The sequence below is a fragment of the Malaya genurostris genome, chromosome 3 (assembly GCF_030247185.1).
Source record: "Malaya genurostris strain Urasoe2022 chromosome 3, Malgen_1.1, whole genome shotgun sequence".
NCBI lineage: Eukaryota > Metazoa > Arthropoda > Insecta > Diptera > Culicidae > Malaya > Malaya genurostris.
In genome coordinates, this window is record NC_080572.1 from 286,277,701 (window position 1) to 286,300,522 (window position 22,822).

A 22,822-nucleotide genomic window follows, 5' to 3' on the forward strand; every position below is an offset into this window, starting at 1 on the left:
TCCGAGAAAATTGAGTGAAATTATTTGTCACACACGCATTTGCTGATCTCGACGAACTGATTCGAATGGTATATGGATGTTATGTTCTTCCAGCATTTATTGCTGTAAGTAGTTTAAAACAATATAATTAAAAAAAATCTGCCATCATCTGGTTTATATATGTCATATTCGAACGATTATGTTGCCAAAAACGAGCCGTGCTAAAATCGGTCCGAGGCTAAATGTCATGAAAAAGGATGCTGTACACAGTCTTTTTGGTACTTAGAAACAATTGTATGTAACAGAATAAAAAATCGTGTTTTCCGTTGTTCCCAAGCATTTCTTTGTCATACAGCGCTCAAAACTCCTACTGCTGGAATAGGGGGAAAATTTGTTTACACAAAAATTTCGATATCTCCGTTAAAAATGGACGGATTTTAACAATCTATGGCTTGTTGGATAGGTATTATCGTGCGGAATCTAAGTCTGCAAACATATTCTGTTTTCAAGGTCAACTGTGACAGATACTGTCAAAAAACTGAAAATTTTGACATAAAACTTCGTATAACTCAAAAAGTTAACATCCGATCTCAAAACCATTCAATAGCGTTTTGGGTGACGGGGAGACCTTTCATTTGCAACTAGTTTGATCAAAATCGGCCCAGCCATCTCTGAGATCTCGACCTCTTAGTTGACAACACACATACAGACACACACACATACACACACACAGACATTTGCTCAGTTCGTCGAGCTGAATCGATTGGTATATGTCATTCGGCCCTCCGGGCCTCGGAAAAATTTTCGAAAGTTTGAGCGAATTCTATACCTATTTTTTATATATATAAAAAAAGGTAAAAATAAAAACGAAATATCAACTGAAAAAACTTTGGGTGTCTTCTCAAAATGTACCAATTTAGAACTCAATCAGTAAGAACAAACCAGGTATAAAGCGTGAAATGCTCATGTCGTGCTCTCATTTGGACGCAAATCGCTTTCAGCTGCTGAATACTGGAGCTGAATTTTGTATTAATTTCTGTAAATGAATTTAGTTTAAAATTTAGCTTCAAAATTTAGTATCTAAACTCTGTTTCCGAATTTAGTTCCAGAATTCAAAGCCTGCATGCTGGAACTTGATTTCGGAATTTAAATTCAGAATTCAGTTCTAGAACTAAATTGCAACTGAATTTTGAGCCTGTTTAGTTCTTGTTCCAGTTTCTGAATTCTATAAATCGATTCTATTTATAACTAATAATATACTCCCGAAGAACTACACAAAGTTTTCCTACTATGTAAATCTAAAAAAAACAACTATAACATTGTTGTATTTTTACTGATGTTTGGACAGCCCATTTGTCTGGAATAGGACTTGCTTTACTATGGGGTGCCTTTTCAAAATTTACCCTCTGAGAGAGTGATAAGTTTTTGATCGTGTCTTGTTGTTTCTATCGTATCAACATAATTTTTGCTACATGCCATCGAAAATATGATCGTCAATTTATGATAACATGACATAATCAAAAATAACTAAAAATTAAAGTTTATTTCTTTAAATTTCTCAACGAGTATCAACGAGTGTCAAAGAGGAAAACTTATGGCGCGTTTCTTATACCTGGGTAAGTAAAAAGAGGTGATATATTTGCAGTTGCAGCCGAGCAGGAAATGAATTCCGGTTCATTCATGTCCAGAGCTCAGTTCCAGTATCACGAATTCAGTTCAGTATTGAATCAATTGCGGGAAGTTCGCAGAGCCAGTATCCCCAGTTCCATTGCGTCATTCAGCTGCTGGTTGTTTTCATTGGAGCAAAATACAACGAAAAGTGGAAATTTAAGAACCATGAAGATTACTTCTTTACAAATCGGAAATCAAAACCATCAGTTTGGTGCAAATCAAGAATGATTTGATCAACGATGCGCACTTTTCGCAGTGCAAAATTAGCACCAAACGAATGCAAATAAAGCCAGCATTTGACTGCTTCGCGTTCGAGGAAAACACTCCGAATAGTGTTTAATATCGTAGAAAACTCCACAATTCGGCTCTTCTGAATACCAGAAATCAATCCCGCACAACATTTTGGTAGTTTCTTCCACTGAAACATGCAAGTTCGAAATGAAATAATCGACATAAAAATTCTGTATGTTACTGTCATTTAATCCGCGTTTTTCAATTGTGTGGTAGAAAATATTTATCGCCAAAAAGTCAATCTTGAGTATAAATGCACCGTTACAATTCTGGAAGCAAATCAGTAAAAGTTACGACATTCACACAATCAACTAATACGAACGATCAGAGCTAATAAAAGTCATTTTCATTGACTGAAAAATAGACGAAAATGACAAGAAATTAGTGTCACTCTCAGCTTCGCTTGCAAACCATGAGAACTAAATCTATGTCCAGTCAATGACATAAGCGGGACAGTAGTTTCAAAGTTGTGTTTTTTTCTTTCATTTGCCCTTTCAGTCATTTGCAGTTTTCAGTGAAAATCCCATAGTATGCCGTGTCGATATTCAACCGAAGCTGTGAGAATTTAAAACGACAGAAAAAGGTTTCACAATAAGTTTTAACTGTTGGTGCTCGAATTTGTAGTAGTTTTGGTTTCCAAAGAAGTTCTGGGATGTAATTAGTTCGATTTGCCATATTTTAGTCACTTCTTATAGCCAAGCGTCACATATTTTCAATACAGCGATGAAAGAATGAGAATTGAAATTCTGCTGATGCTCCCTGAAGACGTTAGTTTGGTTTCGTCTTGTCACAGAGGAAAGAGTGACGTTGGCAATTATGTTCTCTCATTTTTTCGATGAGAAACCAAAATGCTTCGTCTCTCTTCGTTTGTTCTGGTGTCGGTCATTTACGAATGAGACAGTAAAACATTGAAAATGAGACATTATTGAAATGCTGGAATGGTTTCTTTCATTTAGAATGCGTGACAATTTTAAGCTCTGCGAACGATTATCATTTTTGTTGGTATTCACGCCCTTCTGTTATGTTTGTGACATTACTCACCCGCCTTTTTCAAGAACGGTTCGGTTAAATGCCAGATTTTTTTGCGTTTCGGACTCTTTCTTTCGAAGCGTAACAAGAACAATACGCACTGAAATTTTTTCTTTCCAGTTTGTCGTTGGTTCAGTTTGTGTGAAATCCCTTTACCAACCTTTTGGGTTTTCCCGTGGCTCTCAGATGATTAAAAACCCGTTATTTACACTGTTCCCGTGGCTCTCAGATGATTCTACCTGTGTCATTGTCTTCCTTGTCTTCACTGTGGGTAGTGAGCAAGTGCGAATGAACATCAACTCGATAACCAAAACTCTCTCCGACCATAATGATAAACAGAGGGTGGCGGTTCTCATTTGAGTTTTCAAATATCATCAGCAAAAGTTAAAATCGATAATTTCGACTGTTTGAAATGTGTGTTGAGATGTGTTTCGAAATATTAAAAATGAAAACTGCAAGAGGGAACTGTTGGTACCACTGCACGGTGGAAATCAAGAGAAGTGAATATAGGTTCTTATTACGAAAGTCACTTCAAAGAAAGAACGAAATTACTTGGATGAGCTTGAAGTTATTCTGAAAATCATGTTACTAACATTTTGTTGGAAAAAAAGTAAAAGTAAGTGAAGTGAGAGTGAACGTGAAAGCGAACTGAACGGTAATAAGGGCCATTAATTTTATGTATTTTCATCCATTATCTAAAATCAATTCGAATGTTTACATGAACCTGATTTGAAGGCCGCTCTATCATTGAATTGTAAGAGACATTTTGTTACTTTAAGAGATAAAATGACGGTGGTTAAACTGTGCTTCGGTAGAAAGAGAAACCAATAGCGGCCCTTACACGAGTCATTAAAAATGTCATTACTAAAAATAATATCATTTTAATGAACGTGTAATGGTGCACTAATGACGAAATTTCTAACAAATTTGAAATATATCATTAGTTAGTCATCATTTAAAATGACATTTTTAATGCTCGTGTAAGGGCCGCTAATGATGTACGGGATGATGCACATTCGGTGCGACAGCGAAGGTTGTGTGGTAGAATGTGAAGTTTACTGCAGTAGAGTGATCGTCGGTGTGTGCATAGATTCGATTTCAATTGAATTGAATGAAGATTTACAGCACTGGTTGCCATAAATCTCTACGAGAATTCGTTGAATTTCCGAGGCCTTTTCCATCTGATTCTGATGATCTCTACACACTTTGAAAGAATGGTGTAAATTTACGTCTTTATAGATGCTCATAAAAGGTGCGTCATAATTCACCTATATTTCCAATTCAAAGCAGGTAAAGCTAAGTCATATTGTTAACTTCACAGTTAATTCAGCTACTTTACTACTTGGCCGTCTACTGATAATGATTACTGATTGGAGTAGTTTTGAGGCCAGTTCAGGAAACTTTTTAGGTTTATTGTTTCGAATCCAGGAATTCCGCATGGGACCATAAGACCTTTCATTTGAACCTAAATTTGTCAAAATCGTTTAAGTCATCTTCAAGAAAACCTAGTGAGATTACTTGACATACACACATAAGCACATTGCTCAGTTCGATGAACTGAATCGAATGGTATGTGATTGCATATACCTTTCTAAATAAGACAGACAAAAACTTATAAAATATCAAAACTAGAAAGCATTTTCAATTGATAACGAAATTGAAGGTATAAATAATCTATCAGCTGGTGTTCGCAGTGAAGCTGAACGCATCGATTACATTTGCTTTAAAACCCCTAGACGTGAAAATGTTGATATTATTGTTATATTATATTATTACTTTGTCTGCCACACCATATCGTACTGCCTGCAGGGGATGGTGTCCACTAGGAGATTGATAGTACCTATTAGCTCTCTCCGGACAGTACCAGCCTAGATGCCGTGTGGAATCCGGCGGAAAAAAATGAACCAAGAATAGATCCACTGGGTTCCTGCTTCCATGTCGTAAAAGGCGACAATTGCAGGGGTTTCTTTTTTCTTTCAGTTATCAGATATTTTCAATGTTTCACTTCTGATTACTCTATTTTACTAAATTATCTCTTCATTCAACCTATCAATTTCCGTCTAGCTTCGGAAAAGTTTTATTAGGAATGATTTCTTCTTCCATGTTATTGGTTGTCTTTCAGGATTATAAAATGAATGATAAAAGTCAATCATTGCGCAAATACGTTCATATTACAAAGTTAATAACAGAGATAACATATATCGGTATATTGAATACATAGTAAAAATACACTTGATATTAATATTTCAAATAATAAATTAATATTTTTCTCGGTAGCCTTCAGCCCAGATCAATGAATATAATTATAATAAATAATTGAAATAATAAAGTGGAAATAATAAAGAATCAAGACGCGCGTGAAATCTGTTGACCTTTATTTGGTGATTTGAAATGATTTTATAACAACTGTTTAGAATATGTCAATGCAATGAATCAACTATTTTGTCTAAATCCTATTCACTCGTTTATTTTGTATCACGTAATTTCATTTATAAAAAATAGGGAAGTTCTTATTCTTGTCGCGATAGTATTGCAAATTTCTCTTCAGTTTCCTCGAATAAGAACTGTGAATCAAAACTTCCCGGGAAACATTCACTCGGGAAGTCAGTGAGTTTAGTGGTGCATCCGAGCATCTTAAACCCGGAACATACTGAGTCGCTAGCGAATACTACCAATACTGAAATTTTTACTAACAAATATCCTTCTTTCGTGACGCTTGTGGAGTGCGCAGTAGTATATACGGCCTCTAGTAACAACAAGTGTTGGACTAACATTCCTTCCCATTCCTTAGACGATCTACGTTCGGGCCTGGCCGGCGCCGGTACTGATCATTGAATTCTGGGATTACCAGAAGATGTACATTGAAGGATGATTTACCAGTCCCGGGTCGGATCATCTAGAAACTCCCTGTACAATTTCAGCTAATCCCGATCAGTAACGGAGTAGCAACCAGGGGTGTTCGCTCAAGCTCAAGCTCAAAGCTCACACCATGTCGTATTGCTTGATGGAATAACTGATGCGATAGACTGAACACTTATTCCTGTGATAGACGGGGCGCCAAGATCGCATGCCATAAGTTTCCGAGCTCTTATTACGTAGAAATAGATTTTTTCAACCAAAATCAAAGGCTTCACTGCCAGTCTCAACGAACAAAATAATCGGTATTCGTTTGAAGTTCAATCCCTTCTATAGAGCAACTTACCTAGACTACCATTCCAAAACCGATTGCTTCAAACAACACTAATTGTTAGCATAACAAACATCAGATTAGTAAACAAGTAAATGCATGCCACTACCGAAAAATGTCGTTCAAAAAATTTAGATAGCAAAAGAAAGTCAAGCTTTTGGATGAATGGCGTATCAACAGTAATTATTCATGATTCAAGAATGGATCAATCAACAAATGAGATTACTGATATTGCGTCTTCAACTAGCACAACATGAAAGATTTAGACACTACGTGGATACCAACATTAAGCAACTTACCAAACAGTTGAGAAGAAAGAATTGAAACTACTTCCGAGTCACTGGCCACTCAACTTTCTTTTACCGATAAACGAACATCCATTACTCTTCGGGAAGGGATTAGACAAACTAATCAAAGATTTGACTGTTTACCATGGTTAAGACAGAATAAATCGGAAATAAAAGGCCACACACAACCAAACTAGTAATACTGTTTATTTACAAATTGCACGCATTAATGCTACATCCTACAGACTCTACAGGCTATGGTTAAAACGGAAGGGACTTGCTGTCATTCCACAGTGGACCGTGTTAAAAAAAGGTGCAAGATGCGATTAACAAATGGGATTAACGGTTCAGAGATAAGGTTGGAAACAGAAGATTCATAAGTTCGGAGTCAACTTTTGTCGTCTACATGAATGAACAGTGTGTGTGTGTGTTATCGAATCAAATAAAAACAGATGATAACTGATTAGTCTTGCGAAAGAATCGAATGTTGCAGAAACAACACGTGTTATTGGGTTACACTTACGATTCGACTAGCGGTCCGGGATAGGGATCGGATTTGTGGTAGAGCGTCGATAGCTTCACGCACAGTACGATGGTTGGCAGGAAAATGGCTAAACACCAGCCGACTCCAGCCCAGAAGCCATTCTGTCAAAGGTGAACAGAAAAAAAATCAATCAATCTATCCTATCAACTGTCAAACCTTCCTCTACTTACGAATGGGTCCACGACCCGATTGCACGTGGCCACCGTCATCGATTGGTACACATTCGCCAGTGGACCACAGCGACCGATTTCCTTGGTGGTATGCTCAATCACCAGCTCCAGGTAGGAATGAATCTGACTGAGGAAACCATCGATGAGCTCTCCGACGACCTTCTCCACGAACGGTTGCCCCTGATCGTTGATGTACTCTTCGGCATTCTTGATTTCCGTGAGGAAATCACCAATCGCTTCTCCGAATGATGGCTTTCCGAACTTCAGGTTCCGGTCCAACGTCGTTGACAGGCTAACCAGCTCGTTGGTAGAGCGCAACATCGGATCGACTAGATTAGACTAGGAAAGCGATTGGTTGGTTGGTTTAGTTGATGGTGACGATATTTGCAAAACTTTGATTGACTTACTTGGTAGGAGGATAAGTGAAGCGCTTGATTTTTCAAGCTGACTTTAATCTCGTTTACATCCTTGCTCGAGGATAGCTTGTTGGCTACGTCCCGCAGTTTGTCGGCAATTTCGTTCAAGTTGCTTTGTGTTATGTTCGGTGTGAGCTGAAAAAAAAACAGTCGGTTTTGATCATCGGAAACGATAGTTCCATAGGCAGTTAGTAGTTCTTACATTGTCTACAAATTTGTACGCTTCGAACTGGTTCAGTTCCGAATGCTGTAGCTTTTCGATATCGGCCTTGGCTTCATCGCCCAGAATGACGACCTTGTCGATTTGGATTTTCTTCTGGAGAGTATTCAGTTCTCGAACGATTCCATAATCCTCCGGAAATTGTCGTATCTCTTTGATGTCGTAGAAGTTTGATAATTTGAGAACCTGATGGAAAAATTTCATTTTTATTAAATTAATTCAATGGAACGCGAAACTGTAACAGTAAAAGTTACCTTATAAACCGAATTATTAGCGCTGCAAGATTCAATAACTTCCACTATGTGAATAGGATCCACGTCTCGGTTTGTTGATTGCAGCTTCCACTCGGACCGAGCACTCTGCGTTCGGATTTGCTCGTATTGCTTGTTGAAGTTAAAATAGGTGTCCATATACTCGATTATTTGACTATCCCTAGGTTGCTTCAGCGAATCACAAACCCCTCGGCGAGCGACGCTTCCCAGCAAAAATGAAACTAGCATTAGCGCCAGCATCACCGAGAATGTTAGGAAAATGATGGCCACGGCACTGAATAAAAAGCGATCCGGGTTAGAACTCGACCTACGCAAGAAAAAAGCACCGATGAACAACACTTACAACATCAAGAATCGACCTCCCGCGCCTTTGTTGCAGCAATCGTCACCATAGCCATCGGGTCGTTTGCCACATATTCCGCATAGCAGACCGCACACGAGACACATTAAAATCAGCAGCAACACCGAACTGATGGCCAATCCGACATAATAGCGGTAGATTCCGTACTGGGCAATGTAATCATCGGCCGTGTCCAGGTGTTTATAGGTATTATTGCCGATGGTGTTCGATGCCCCGTTCAACTGCGTTGTCAACTTGTTCGAAGCGGATTTGATGGCTCGTCCGGTAGAATCCACCGCTGCCGTCACCAGTGGAATATTGTCCCGGACGGTTTGCTTCAACGTTTTCTTCAGATTGTCCAACTGGTCTACGCCCTCCTTGACGGCATGTTCGATATTTCCGGTGAGCAGTTCCGCTACACTATTTGTGATATCTGTCAAATCCGGTAGCTGGTTTGGAATTGCACAAAAAACAATTTCATCAGTCAGTTTAATAATCAGAATGATTCAACGCAAATTTAACAACAAATTTTGGATGACCATGAATCAAGCCATGTTTATGAAGCTGTTTATCAAACGTACGACAAGCAGAGGGGGGGATTAATAAAATATGGTGATATTGATTGTCCCATTTCACAGCCCACAAAAAAAACTAGAAAATACAGTGGGATTTCGTACAATGGGGCATTCCTTCTATATGGTATTTCAACTGATTTGGCATGTGAACGATTCTCTTGCAAACTGTGGGGTTGAATAGTGTACCGTTTAAAATTCGTAAACACAAAATTCATTCTGAAAATTCGCCTTGTGTCACTCTAGCACATCTTTCATGTCAGTGGCATGATGCCAAATCCCACCAGAAGATCGTTGAACCGTGTTGAGCCTTCAGAAGAGGGAGACATTTTTTCAAATGCACCTGTTCATTCATGATGCCTGCACCTACTCGGTTTTACGAAAGTAACGAGTGCCCCACGAAAAATTTCTAATTTAAAAATGCAATAATAAAAAAAAACGATACGAAGTACGTTGCGATACCTAAGTGTTGCACTGGAAAAAGTCTAATTACACTGTGTATCAAACAACATCCAGTAAAGTGATTGATCGAAACATTCGAAACAAAACGCGATAAAATTGCAACACATTCTCGGCTACTCAGAGCAATAAACACATGATAATATTATAAGTAACCAAGATAAATCCTAATCATTTCCTCGTCCCACTAACACCACTCCTTTCCTGTGACACTTGTGGTGATACAGAGAATTCCTCGGTCACTAATAACAACATGATCTACGACCCCCCTAGTATCATGCATTTGGCTCAATATGCAACTTTAACGGCTCTCTGATCAATCACTCACGGGAAACTCACGGGCGGTCAACTAAGCTAAAAAGCTATATTGGAAAGGTTGATTCATGAAATTTTTATGAAAAATAATTTCGTTCTGGTTTGGTAAAAGCCCATCCAATCCACCCAATTATTTAGTAAATTTTCAATTGTTTCTGACCTTAAAGACTGTCCCAGAAAGTATGGACGCAACCAAAAACCGCTGCCATTTCGCAATGGTTCAGAATCTGTCAATTTTTATGGCTGCGTCCTGTTGTTTACACTCTTCTCTAACCACTTGTGCAGTTGTTTATTCGTTTCCATTAGTTTGTTCCAAAATGCGTGGACTTTCAATGGAACAAAGTCGAAAAATTGTGTACAAAAGGTCCTGCTAACCCTCAGTTGGATAAACGTATACTGAAGGCGTTCGAGCAAAAGAAAGAGGTTTCAGTTCGGGATGTGGCCAAAAACAAATCCACGCCGGGACCACAATATTATACGGTGCGAGAAAGGCAAGTGTTAAACCAGTCCGACACATCCATTGAAGTCGAAAAATTTGGTAAGAAAGCTATGGTCTGGCAAGCAATTTGTAGCTGCGGTAAGTTTTCGAAACCCTTCATCACCACTGCTTCAATGAACAGCGAAATATACATCAAGGAATGTTTACAAAAACGACTTCTACCTATGATTAGAAGCCACAATGATCCTGTTGTGTTTTGGCCAGATCTTGCTTCTAGCCACTACTCGAAATTAACGGTAGAATGTCACTTTCGTTTCAAAAAACATGAATTTTGGGCATTAACGAAGGCACATCTTAGGAAACATGTCTCGGCAGCCGAAACCATTCAACAGTTCGAAAAAGATTGGAAAAAAGTGTCAAAACTTGTCGCCAAGAATTCTGTACGAAATTTAATGAGGAACGTCCGCAAGAAGGTGCGCCAGCTAGTCTACAATGGCTAAGTAGCAAATGTTGAGGATAATATACTGTTGTTGTAGTCTAATATTATCGGTATATCGAATAAAATTTGAATATCTAACACTTGTGAATTATTTACAGCGATATCAAAGTGCGTCCATACTTTCTGGAGCAGTCTTTAGAAACTTGAATTTCGTACTTGAGGTCTTTAGTTGTTTCTGGATGATTGATGTAACATTTATCTTCAATCGCTCTCCTGCTGATTATTCGATTTTCAAAGATTGTTCGCACAATATCGAATCAACATTTCAAATAAATGTATAATCATTGAAATCTATCATACCGTTTTTTTTTATTATTGCATTTTCAAATTCAAAATTTCAAGATTTTCTAAGCGAACTTCGACTCTAAGTCTTCTGTGACTGGAGGTTCTTGGGATCATCACACTTGTCCTTGGCAATCACAATACAGGTTTACTGAAATCTGGTTGAAGTCCGCCTTCACATATGTCCCGTCGTCCAAAACGCAGTAGTGTGATTTCGTTAAGGGGCCGTCCATAAAAGACGTCGCGCTTTTTTTGACGATTTTTGACTCACCATTCCCCCTTTGTCACAAATTGTCACAGAAGTAACGACCCCCCACCCAAAATTCATCTCAATATGTATGACAAACCATACAAATATGAGGGAAAAATCGATTTATTACATGCTGTCATTAGATTAAAGAATATCCCTAAAACTAAAAAATCATCGGAATTATTTGATTAATATCAATTATATAAATTAACAAAAATATTTGGTTGGAATTGATGAAACATTTAAATCATCTGAATTATTCCTCCTAGGGGTACACAGATATATTATTATTTTAGGTAGAGAATAATATTTCCTTAGTGTAGCATACAGGGCTGAGAAAATAAAGACCAAAAACCTCATCAAAACGAGATCACTGCCGGAGAATCTTTTCATGATCAGTTGATCAATGAATTTTAAATCACATCCATCAATATCGGTACTGATCTTCCGTTACACAATGGGTAGTGATTTTGAGCTAAAATGATTCTTAATTTATATAAGTTCAATCATTGGATGATTCGATAAGCTTTGATATTGATGGAGGAAAATCACATATGATCAAGATAAGACATGACATGATCTACGTCTGAAATCGTTGATCTCCCGCCCTTTTTCAAATGGAGTAAATTGAATAAACTGCATCAGAATCAGATAAGAGAAATTCTTATGATATACTATTATCAATGCTAGAAAATCAAATTACGGAAAAAATTGTCAGGGCATAACTTAAGTTTAACCGTTTGAAGGCATCTTTTTCTTTTTTACTCATATTATTCAAAATTTATTAATTTCGCTAATTTACTCGCTCCTCCGTGCACTTTTGCTGATCAAAACAGAAATGATTTCCTGCATCATTTATTTCCGAACTTACAAGAAGAAGCTTTTACATCAAGAAATACGCGTTTTCCTATAGAATGTAAACGTTTATTGTGGAGATTTTTTTCAGGAAATAGGGCAAAGCAGTAATATAATTAGGTATTTCAAAAATGCGCTCATGGAAAATATTGGACGTCACATTCCGAAAACCTCCCCCCCTTCCCCCTGTCACAAAAGGTCACGTTTTGTGAAACACCCCCCTTCCCCTTGAGGCGTGACGTCTTTTATGGACAGCCCCTAACATCTGATCATTGGATTTCCGCGACTGCATTCTGAACCCTAAACATACGTATTCCAGCTCCAGTTTTCGTTTTCTGCACGAAAGTCTCGCACACATGAAACTTCTTAGGCGTTCGGCGTTCACTTAAAGGTCCTAATTACGCGTTTGTGGTAGTTCTTGCTGATCTGACAAGTTTTTCCCGGATCTTCGCTTCCGATCAACAGTCTGACGATTTTCGAACCTTTTCTTACCAGAAACCGTGAAATTCGTGGAATTAGTTTCACCCAAGGGATCAAAAATTGGAGCAATTTGAGTGTGCGCGGATTTCAAACAACATTTAAGAACCATTTAGCTGGCAAATATTTCAGAGCTGTTCCACCCGAGGCGCTTCGAAAATAGCACGAAATAATTCATTAACTTAGCTAAAATGGTTTACCGTTGTCATTCTACGCAAAACTGTCCCATATCCTTAGAATTTAGATCTTGAAACGGCAGTTCAATCGTGGAGTTCACGAAAATTTTAGTGTCTGAAAGAATTCCGACTGGAAACAAGTTTTCAAGGAACTCAAATTTTGTCAAATGTATGAAACACAGTGGCGTCTTATGATAAAATTCACGGGTTGTGCACAGATTATGTGGTGTTATCTGTGTTATCAGATGTAACAGTTCGTTGGAAGTGTTGAAAAAAACAAACCTCCTAAAACACCCGTTCTATTATCAGGTTTTAAAGCTTGCTTCAGATAGAATTGGAACAAAGACAATTGCCTGTATTTCAGTTATTTATTATTAAATTCAAGATCTCTCCTCTTCATGATTGCCCAGTATTGCTCAATAGAACGGAACTGGGGGCAGTTGGGTGGGTTAAGGTTTTTCGGAACAAACTGGACCCCTTTCTCTGCATACCATTCTTGAACGACTTTGCTGTAATGACAGCTTGCCAAATCTGGCCAAAACATTACGGGATGGTCGTGGGATCGAATGAACGGCAAAATTCGTTTTTGGAGACACTCTATATAGTATAGTTTCGATGTCATTGTCTTATTTGTAACGAAAACTTTCGTTTTTTGCCACAGCTGCTAATTTTCTTACAAATTTGTCGCAAAAACAAATTTAAATTTGGCTGGAACATCCCCCCGAATCGTTGCCAAGTAAAATTTTTGACCTGGGATTTGTCCGAAGCCAGCCTTGACATAGGTTTCATCGTCCATCAGAAGACACCCGTCGAACTTGGTCAGCACCTGGTCATATAGTTTCCGAGCACGAATTTTGACCACACCATTCTGTTTTATGGTCCGATTTGGCTATTTGCTAGCTCGATACGACTTGATTCCTTCCCGGAATCGAGTTCTCCTCACGGTACTATGGGCAGCACCGTATTTTCTGGCCAAATCACAGTCCGACAGATTAGGATTCCTCTTAATCGTCTTCAAAATCTGGGTATTTCTGGGTAATTTCAGCTGTTTAGCTAGCCTAGATGCAGACCACAATGGAATTTCCAAAAAACTGTGCACAATTTTTTCCCTTCTTTCGACTTCCATGTTGATTGTTTACAAAGTACAGTCGATTTGCGGAATGTCAAAAATCATACGTGAAGCTGACAAAATTCCCGGCACGTGGGCGCCAAGAACTCACAAATATGTCCACCAGGAGCGCCACAATATGAACAAAAGTTTGTTCCAATTCTAAATGAAGCAAGCTTTATAGTTATAGTCTATTTAATATTTAATAACTTAAACTTGCGAATTAATGTTTCTGTTGAGTTTATTGAAAACTTGTTTGAAGTCCACATTCATTCGAATATGGTTAAACTGCTGTTTCAAGTACCATTTATATAGGAAATTCAATAGGATGTGGGACAATAAACCATTTATTCTATTGTACGCAAATGAAGTTATTTTTACATTATACTTTCTTATTTATGACTTCTGGTCAGCCAGGGATTTTCGTTTTTCGGTTTTTAATCATTCACAGCCCCAATCAGTCGAGGTATCCCCCATATGCTCTAGAACGCAGATTCCTTTTTCACACCTCAGGTCAACCCGAGGTGTTGCAGGAGACCCCACTGTATAAAATAATAACAATAAAAAAAAACAGCATGCATGGTCAGTTGGAGGCAACAACAACAACAAAAAAAAACAAATTAGAATTTCTCTCCAAAATTAATTCACGGAACGGAAATAACACTCTTTTGGAATCAGCAAACAAGAGCACACTATTATTTTTTTTTGTTTTCGGCAGCAAACAGTGAATCGAACCTACCCTTGGGAAGTATCTGTCTTGTATCTGTGTGTGTATATTTCGGTTGTTGGTTTTTTTTTATTTTTATGCACACGTGATGATGAAAAGTTGGAGGCGAGATGAGTATGATTTGGAGAGGCAGACGAACACACATACACATAACAACAGCAGGATGAAATTGGATTCGATTAGGAGCAGGGAATCGACAGCATGAAATTGAAGACAAGAACAAATTATCGTGTTGAGAATAGAGAGCGCTGGTTCGAGCCCTTTTTGTTAGCAAAACTATTTTCTGTATGATCACGGTCCATCCTTCATTGTCTGTGGGTTTGTCGTAGACGATGACTGATGGATGATGATTTAGTAATGTAATTAGCTGGAAACCGTGGCACCTACCGAGTTGTAATCGATTCCGTTGGTATCCAAACGTCCAATTTTATACTTCTCCATGATGTCAACACAATCCTTGGTATTACATTTGGTCAGGGAGGCAAGCAATTCACGCTTGACGCCTCGAAGTCCTGTTTCGAAACGAAAACGAAAAAATTAAGAACGCGGTTACGACAATCATGCGAATTCACCTACCATCATTCAGTTGGGAAGCATTCACTCGCAGCTCCTTGGTTAACAATGTCATTCGGTCAAGGTCCTGCTTGATAGTCGGTAGCTGCTCGATGAATTCGTTCAACGTCGTCAGTTTTTCCGCCTTCGATTCTTCCTCCAATCGATGGATAATAATGTCCGAGGCTTCGTTCAGTGTCCTTTTAAGCTGGACGCTCAGCTCTTGATAGTTGGTGTCCAGCAGTTGCGAAATTTGTCGCGAGGTCGTTTGCAGGAACTCACGTGTGTCGTCCACACCGTGCCGTGCCGAGGTCGTGATGTTCTCCACACCGTGCTGCAGGTAGCTATTGGTGGCATAGGCTACCACAACGCCAAACCTGCCGAGCCAGAAAACAGGAATAAGATGTAAAATATATACCAACATACTTTAAAATACTGAAGCCCTAGTAAGTGGGTCGGTCGTGCAGAAGCTGGTCATAGCGAAGCAAAAAAGAGAAAAAAAACCTGCAAAACAACAACAATACTTACACCAGCGAGGATGTGGTGCAGATCAAAACCAAACCCAGCAGCACCCGTCGGCAGGTGTCGTGTTTCTTGTCGAAGGGCTGCGTGCGGCCACCGCATTCGCCAAAACACCGACAGCAGCATAAACACAAGCCGATGAAGGGCATCAGCACGATCAGCAGGACGCAGAGGATCACCACCAGCAGCACGGCCCAGTACTCCCGCAGCAGCGGTCCCCAATTGTTTTCCTGCACATTCGGTCCCGGTTGGATGTCACCTTCCCGGACAATGAGATAGCCTGAAAAAAAGTGAAAGATGATCGGTAAAAAAACAGATCACGTCCAGGACATTGAAACAAAAAGTAATTTTGATGAGACCGTAGATATTTTCGGAACAAAAAAAACAAACAGGTCATGAGAATATCGCAAAACGCCCTCTACCTCACATTGTGGTGGCAGTACAAGCCTTTCTTCAATGACAGATCAGTAACAGGGCGTGGGCGAGTTCTGCGTTGAATAGCAGGCGGGAAACAAAAACGGTTGCCATCCGGAAATATGGTATAAGGAGTGTATCGAAAAGTAGTTAGCAACATTGATTATTGAATAAAAAAGCTAAAAAAACATATTTTGACATCAGTTTTCGATATATTGTGGAAAAATTACATTTTTATGCATTTCACTGATTATATTGAAGAAAATCCTAGTTTTTGTGAAACGCTCGCACTTTGGACTTGACATTCTTCATTAAATTCTGCACAGTTACTTTTATGACTTTCCTGGTGGCAGCTGTCCAGTTATTTTTATTTTTGAACTCCTGCATGTTTTGGGACACTGTATCTTCCTTCCGAAAGTGCCGCTTGACAATTGCCCAATACCTTTCAATTGGCCGAAGATCCGGGCAGTTCGGTGGGTTGATGTCCTTTTCCACGAATTGTACATTATTTTTTGACAACCACTGTAGAACGGAGTTGACGTAGTGGGCTGAAATCCGGCCAGAAGAGAGGAAGAGCCTTATGCATTCTGTACAGTGGCAGCATTCTCTTCTTCAAACATTCTTCCTCGTACACCTTACCGTTAATTTTGCCCTTCGTGAAGAAAATCGACGACCACTAACGACAGTGGTGTCAGCGTCGTCCAGGTCCTGGTACTCGAGAGTTTGGCGTAGATTTCGTCGTCAATCAGGATGCATCCGTGTTTATTCTGCAGAATCCGGTTATACAGTTTTCGCGCTCTTGTTTTGGCCTGAACTTGCTGTACCAGGGCCTTTTTCGGCACCTTCTGTTTCTTGTACGTTTTCAGGGAGTTCCGAACTTGGATCCGTTGAATCATCCCGATGCTGGTGTTGAACTGCTTGGCCAAATCCCGTGTCGACGCCGATGGGTTTTTCCTGATGTACTCAACCACTTTTAAGTTCCGGCCGGGCTGGTTGGGACCCGTTTTCCTTGCCGGATCAGGGCAAATTCTTCATGGTGCACTTTCACCCGTTTTGCAATTTCGTTGTACGTGACACCACTTTCTGAGCACCAAGTGTGCAGAATTTTCTTTCACGTTTTCGGATCAATTCGACCCGTCAATGAAACGATAAACCGTACCGAAATCAATTGATTTCGCAGCTGTTATTGAAATGTAAACAAACATGTCACCACCAAACACGCTGCAAAAAATAAGCCATTTCAGAGTAATAACTGTTTGAATGTTGCTAACTACTTATCGATACACTCCTTAATTCCGAATCGCTTAAGATGACGAATTTGGCGCTAAATCGTATTCTAAAGTTGGCTGCACCCCGTCTCCGATTTTAATAAAACTTACTGTACATGAAGACTTTGTCACAAAAAAAAGCACTTTGCATACTTTGTTTTATCCAAAAACGATCTAGACTATTTTTTGAAAAGGGCCTAACTTTTTTTACCAATTTTTTCAAATGACTGTAGTCGAAAACTGACAAATTCTCCAACAAAGTTTTGTATGAGTGATGTTTACAAAATTAGTCAAGTTTTTGAATAAAAATGCTGAAAAAAAATCATAATCGACTTCTACACTGAAAAAACCCGATTTTGAAAATTCACACGCGATTTGTTACAAGATAGGTGATTATGTAAAAATATAAATAAATTATTATGTTACATTCAATACGTAATGTTGTGGTGGTTACTTCTTTACCAGATCTTTCCTCAGAACTAAACAAGGGGACGCACAGTGGAAAAAAACAAGAAACCCGCATAGAAACCGGGAACCATGGAAAAAGGCAACAAACAAGAGTGTTTCTTATGTAAAAAAAATCCAAGAGATTCAATGGAATGGTTTTTAATTGCCGCACGAGTCGCCATCCTGCTCGTTTTACCCCAAATTCCCCGCAGATTTAGGGTTTTCTGTAGTATTTGTTCTGTAACTTGAAAAGAAATCGAGTGCGGTCTACTGAAATAGCTTGATATTATGTGAAAATGTCTGGAGAATCGAATGGAAGAGTGTACACTGGCCGCACGAAACGTTTTGGTGGCTATTTTACCCCATATCCTCCAATATATGAAATTTCATCTAAATAACCCCTCACTAGCTCTTCATTTGAATGAGTTGCATCAATTTCTCCGAGTAAAAGTAGGGTGGCTCCTGAAAAATCATTTTTTTTGTTCTAACTTTTTTGTGAAACGTTCTACGGAAAAGTTATCTTCAGAAGAGTTGTTGAACTAATCATTGTGCACAATTTTGCTCCACCAAGCTTTTTCATATGAGCTACCATTAATAAATTATGATTGTTTTTTCATCTAAAAGTAGTCAAGTTTCAAATATTAATATTCATCAGATGCCATATCGATAAAAATGTATCCTATGTGTTTCCTGAAAGGTCATAATATATGTAAAAATTTAAGAGAAAATTGGAAGGGTGTTATTTTTTAACTTATTTAAATTAGTTTTGAAAATACCTTCAAAAAAATAAGTTCTACAAATGTTCCATACATTATCCTTTCGAGAAATGAGACACACAAAAACTACTGCCGAAAATAGATTTTTTGTAAGTCAAAGCACTTCTTGCAACCCAAGAAAATCATTAGTTTGTTAAAATGAGTAGAATGTATTTATTCGAACCAAAACTCATTGTGCGTCGTTTCCCGGCTTTAACAGGCTATTCGGTACACAAGTGGATGAGAAAGAAGGGCCAGTGTCATAGGCGTCTTGGCACGATGTGGATAAAAATATTTGCATTTTACTAACTTGCACCTGCTTGTTGGAATTGTTGTCGAGATCATGAAAATTTCGGTTCATAAATTTATCATGGCCAACTAGTTCGGAATAACCATATTACACAGTATCTTTAATCCTCAGTTGCTCAAACTCAATTGAAGTAGTTATTTTGGTGATAAATGAATTAAAATTGTTCTGCAATCTATTCTCGGCTGTAGTTTTTGTGTTTTTGAGTTTTTTAAAGGTATTTTTAAAACTAATTTAAATAAGTTAAAAAAATAACACCCTTCCAGTTTTCTCTTAAATTTTTACTTATACTAGGTCTGTTCAAAAAGTTCCCGGAATTCTCATTTTTCTAAAAAAATATTTATTTATTCGTCTACATCTATATGGTCCCCTTCAAAGTAATCCCCCCTAGATATAATACACTTATGCCAGCGTTTTTTCCAGTCTTCGAAACACCCCTGATAGTCACTTTTTGTAATGCTCTGTAGCACTCTCAGCGATTCTGCCTTTATCTCTTGAATCGATGAAAAACGCTGTCCTTTCATGGGTCTTTTCAACTTTGGGAACAGGAAAAAATCACACGGAGCGATATCTAGTGAATAAGGAAGTTGGGGCATGATTAAAGTCTTGATTTCAGCCAAAAAATTTGATCAAAATTCAGCAGTTTTGGAACGAATTTTGCTGCCACTCGTTTCATGCCCAAAACATTTGAAAAAATATGATGGCATGAGCCAACTGATATGCCAACTTCATCAGCAACTTCTCTAACAGTGATGCGACGATCATCAATTATCATTTTTTCCACTTTTCCCACATTTTCATCGATTATTGACGTGCTGGGTCGACCGGAGCGTTCGTCGTCTTCAATGTCTTCGCGGCCATCTTGGAAACGCTTATACCACTCGTAAACACTTGTTTTTTTCATAGCAGACTCACCGTAGGCTCTCTGTAACATTTCGCACACTTGGTTACACTTTATTTCATTTTTCACGCAAAATTTAATACAAATTCATTGACTCTTCAATTCTTCCATTGTTTAAACTAACAAAAATCACTGAGCTAAAAAAACACGTCTACACCAGCCGCTACAAGACAGAATGTAAACAATGAATACAGCTGAAAATTTCACCATACATTAGGGACATATGTACCAACACAATAAAAAAAAATTTTGACCACCGGACTCTCCAGACGCGCGCAATTAAAAAATTCCGGGAACTTTTCGAACAGACCTCGTATTATGACCTTTTAGGAACCGCATAGGATACATTTTTATCTATCTGGCATCTAATGAATATTGATATTTGAAGCATGACTAGTTTTTGATGAAAAAATAATCATAATTTTTTACTGGTAGCTCATATGAAAAAGCTTGGTTGAGCAAAATTGTGCGCAATTATTAGTTCAACAACTATTCTGAAGACAACTTTTCCGTAGAACGTTTCACAAAAAAGTTAGAACAAAAAAGTGATTTTTCTGGAGTCACCCTACTTTTACTCGGGAAAATTTATGCAACTCGTTCAAATGAAGAGCTAGTGAGAGGTTTTTTTTTTTTCATCAAAGTTGCCTAAAATAGAATTTCCTACAACTTTATTGTACAACAAAATCATTTTCGAGTTCAATTAAGAAATTTAGGTTTCAGATTTCAATCTAAATGAGGACCACCCTAGTAGTTTTTTTCATCAAAAGGAACGCTATTCGATTACAAACAACTTTTGTGAAGACACCAACTACAAAAAACTAGTATTTAATAGTGAAAATATTTTTGTCACGCTAATTTCCCGTTTCGGACCACTGTGCAGTGTAAGTTCTTTTATTCGATTTTCCAGACTTTTTTTTACAAAATATAAGATAGTTTTCGTATGCTTTCAACGTGGTTCGCTTAAGACTTAAGGGTTATTTAGATGAAAATTTCACATATTGAAGGAATTGAGGTATAATAGCCATCAAAACGTTTCGTGCGGTCAGTGTGGGTTCTTCTAATCGATTCTCCAGACTTTTTTCACATTAAAGTAGGCTATTCCAGAATACCGCACTCGACTTCTTTTTAAGTTACAGAGTGAATGTTATAGGAAACGCCAAAACTGCTGTAAATTTTTGGGTAAAACGAGCAGGATTGCGATTCGTGCGGCCATTGTAAACCATTCCATTGAATTAATAGGACATTTTCACATAAATAACGTTTTAGTTTGTTGACCTATCTCAATTAGTTCATGAGTTACAAAATTCTTTGCGGGTTTTCGCAGATTTTTTCCCACTTTGGGACGGGCTTAGCGTGATGGGATAGTCGATGCCTTTCACGCAGAGCCCACCTGGGTTCGATTCCCAACCCCGCACATAGGGTCAGAAAGCTTTCTGGCCCGAAGAGGCCAGACCTTAAGGTTAATACCGTTTCGATTCGCGACGAATTGACACCGCTGGCGCTGGAGATTTTAAAAGAATTACGAGAATCCCAGGAAGCTCTCAACATTAAGTATATTTGGTCTGGTAAAGGAGGGGTAATATTAGTAAAAAAGGACGAGCATTCAAAACCCGAGCTTGTAAGGAATAGAGAAGATTTGAGCCGTTTGATTACTCGTCTGTTGAATACTTCTGTCTCGATTGGTTCTCCCTCACCCAAGAGAAAAAGAAATGCGAACTCACTGCAATAAAATGTATTGTATTTCTTCAGTTGAACGTGATGTTATATTTTTTTCCTATAATGGAAGGTATTGTCAATACATATCATGATAATATATACGATTTTAATTTACGGTGTAATAATAAAAGCGAGAAATGCTTGAGGATAGTCCAATGGAATATCCGAGGTATGAATGAATGAATGGTATGAATGATCTGTACAAATTTGATAATATAAAATACTTTTTGGCTCAATGCGATTTAACGATAGATATCATCGTCATCGGTGAAACATGGCTCAGAAAGGGTAGTACATCAATTTACGGAATTCCGGGTTATTCGGCTACATTTTCTTGTAGAGATAGTTCCCACGGTGGGTTAGCAGTGTTCGTTAAGGAAAATATAGAGCATAACATATTAAAAAATGAGGTTATTGATGGTCTACATACCATCCAAATTGAGATTAACATTAATGGGCACTGTTCTGACATTATAGGCGTTTACAGACCTCCTGCTTTTGATTTCAATCGATTTCATGATATGTTAGAATCCTGGCTTTCAAATGTCAAAAAGAACAAACCATGTTACATAATAGGAGATACTAACGTTCCTATGAATTTACCAAGTAATAACATTGTATCGCGATATTGTAGCCTACTCGAGTCCTATGGATTTATATGCACTAATACCATTCCGACTCGACCATCTAGTGGAAACGTTCTCGATCATTTTATTTGCAAAACCGATGATGCCGCTCTTTTACGTAACGATACCATCTTTACGAATTTAAGCGATCATCTTCAAATTATATCGTCAATAAAGTTGAATGGAAATAGACAAAAACAGGTACTAACAAAAAAACTAGTTGATCACAGCAAGCTCAATAGAATTTTCAATCAATATATTGACAGTTTATTGTCCATAGATGTTGTCGAAGACGTCATTTCGAACATCATATCAACATATAACTCAATGTTATTGCAGTGTACTAAGACTTATACCAAAGCAATTAATGTGAAACGTGAATACTGTCCTTGGATGTCGTACGATCTTTGGAAACTACTACAGCTTAAATCCAATTATCTAGAAAAAGTAAGAAAAAAACCAACTGATCTCAACCTTCTAGGATTACTGAAACACGTCTCCAGGAAAGTTGACATAGTGAAAAGGTCAAACAAGAAATTATATTACGAAAATCTTCTGAATACTACATGTCATTCTAGACTTTGGAAAAATGTTAATTTAATTATGGGTCGCACTAAATCAAAAGAGCAAATAAAACTAGTAATAAATGGAACAAAAACAAAAAGCGAATTGGAAGTATGTGAAACATTCAACGATTATTTTTCAAGTATTGGCGCCTCTCTAGCTGACGAAATTTCGAACTTGAACAC

The 22,822-nt window shown here is 38.1% G+C and overlaps 1 protein-coding gene across 10 annotated transcripts in view; it reads right to left on the reverse strand.

The window, feature by feature from the left end:
• The window catches only part of LOC131434480 (prominin-like protein), a 157,613-nt gene that overhangs the window by 21,143 nt on the left and 113,648 nt on the right, over positions 1–22,822 (reverse strand). For 8 of the 10 annotated variants that reach the window (XM_058601226.1, XM_058601220.1, XM_058601228.1 and 5 more), the window contains 10 exons: positions 15,646–15,919; positions 15,142–15,494; positions 14,953–15,077; positions 14,578–14,601; positions 8,410–8,855; positions 8,049–8,340; positions 7,777–7,980; positions 7,566–7,709; positions 7,159–7,497; positions 6,968–7,089 (listed from right to left, as the gene is read on the reverse strand). In XM_058601226.1, the coding sequence (XP_058457209.1) occupies positions 6,968–7,089; positions 7,159–7,497; positions 7,566–7,709; positions 7,777–7,980; positions 8,049–8,340; positions 8,410–8,855; positions 14,578–14,601; positions 14,953–15,077; positions 15,142–15,494; positions 15,646–15,919 (2,323 nt within the window). Of the gene's footprint in view, positions 1–6,615; positions 6,847–6,967; positions 7,090–7,158; positions 7,498–7,565; positions 7,710–7,776; positions 7,981–8,048; positions 8,341–8,409; positions 8,856–14,577; positions 14,602–14,952; positions 15,078–15,141; positions 15,495–15,645; positions 15,920–22,822 lie in introns of those variants that run through there. The other 2 variants (XM_058601230.1, XM_058601225.1) reach the window with 2 other exon arrangements.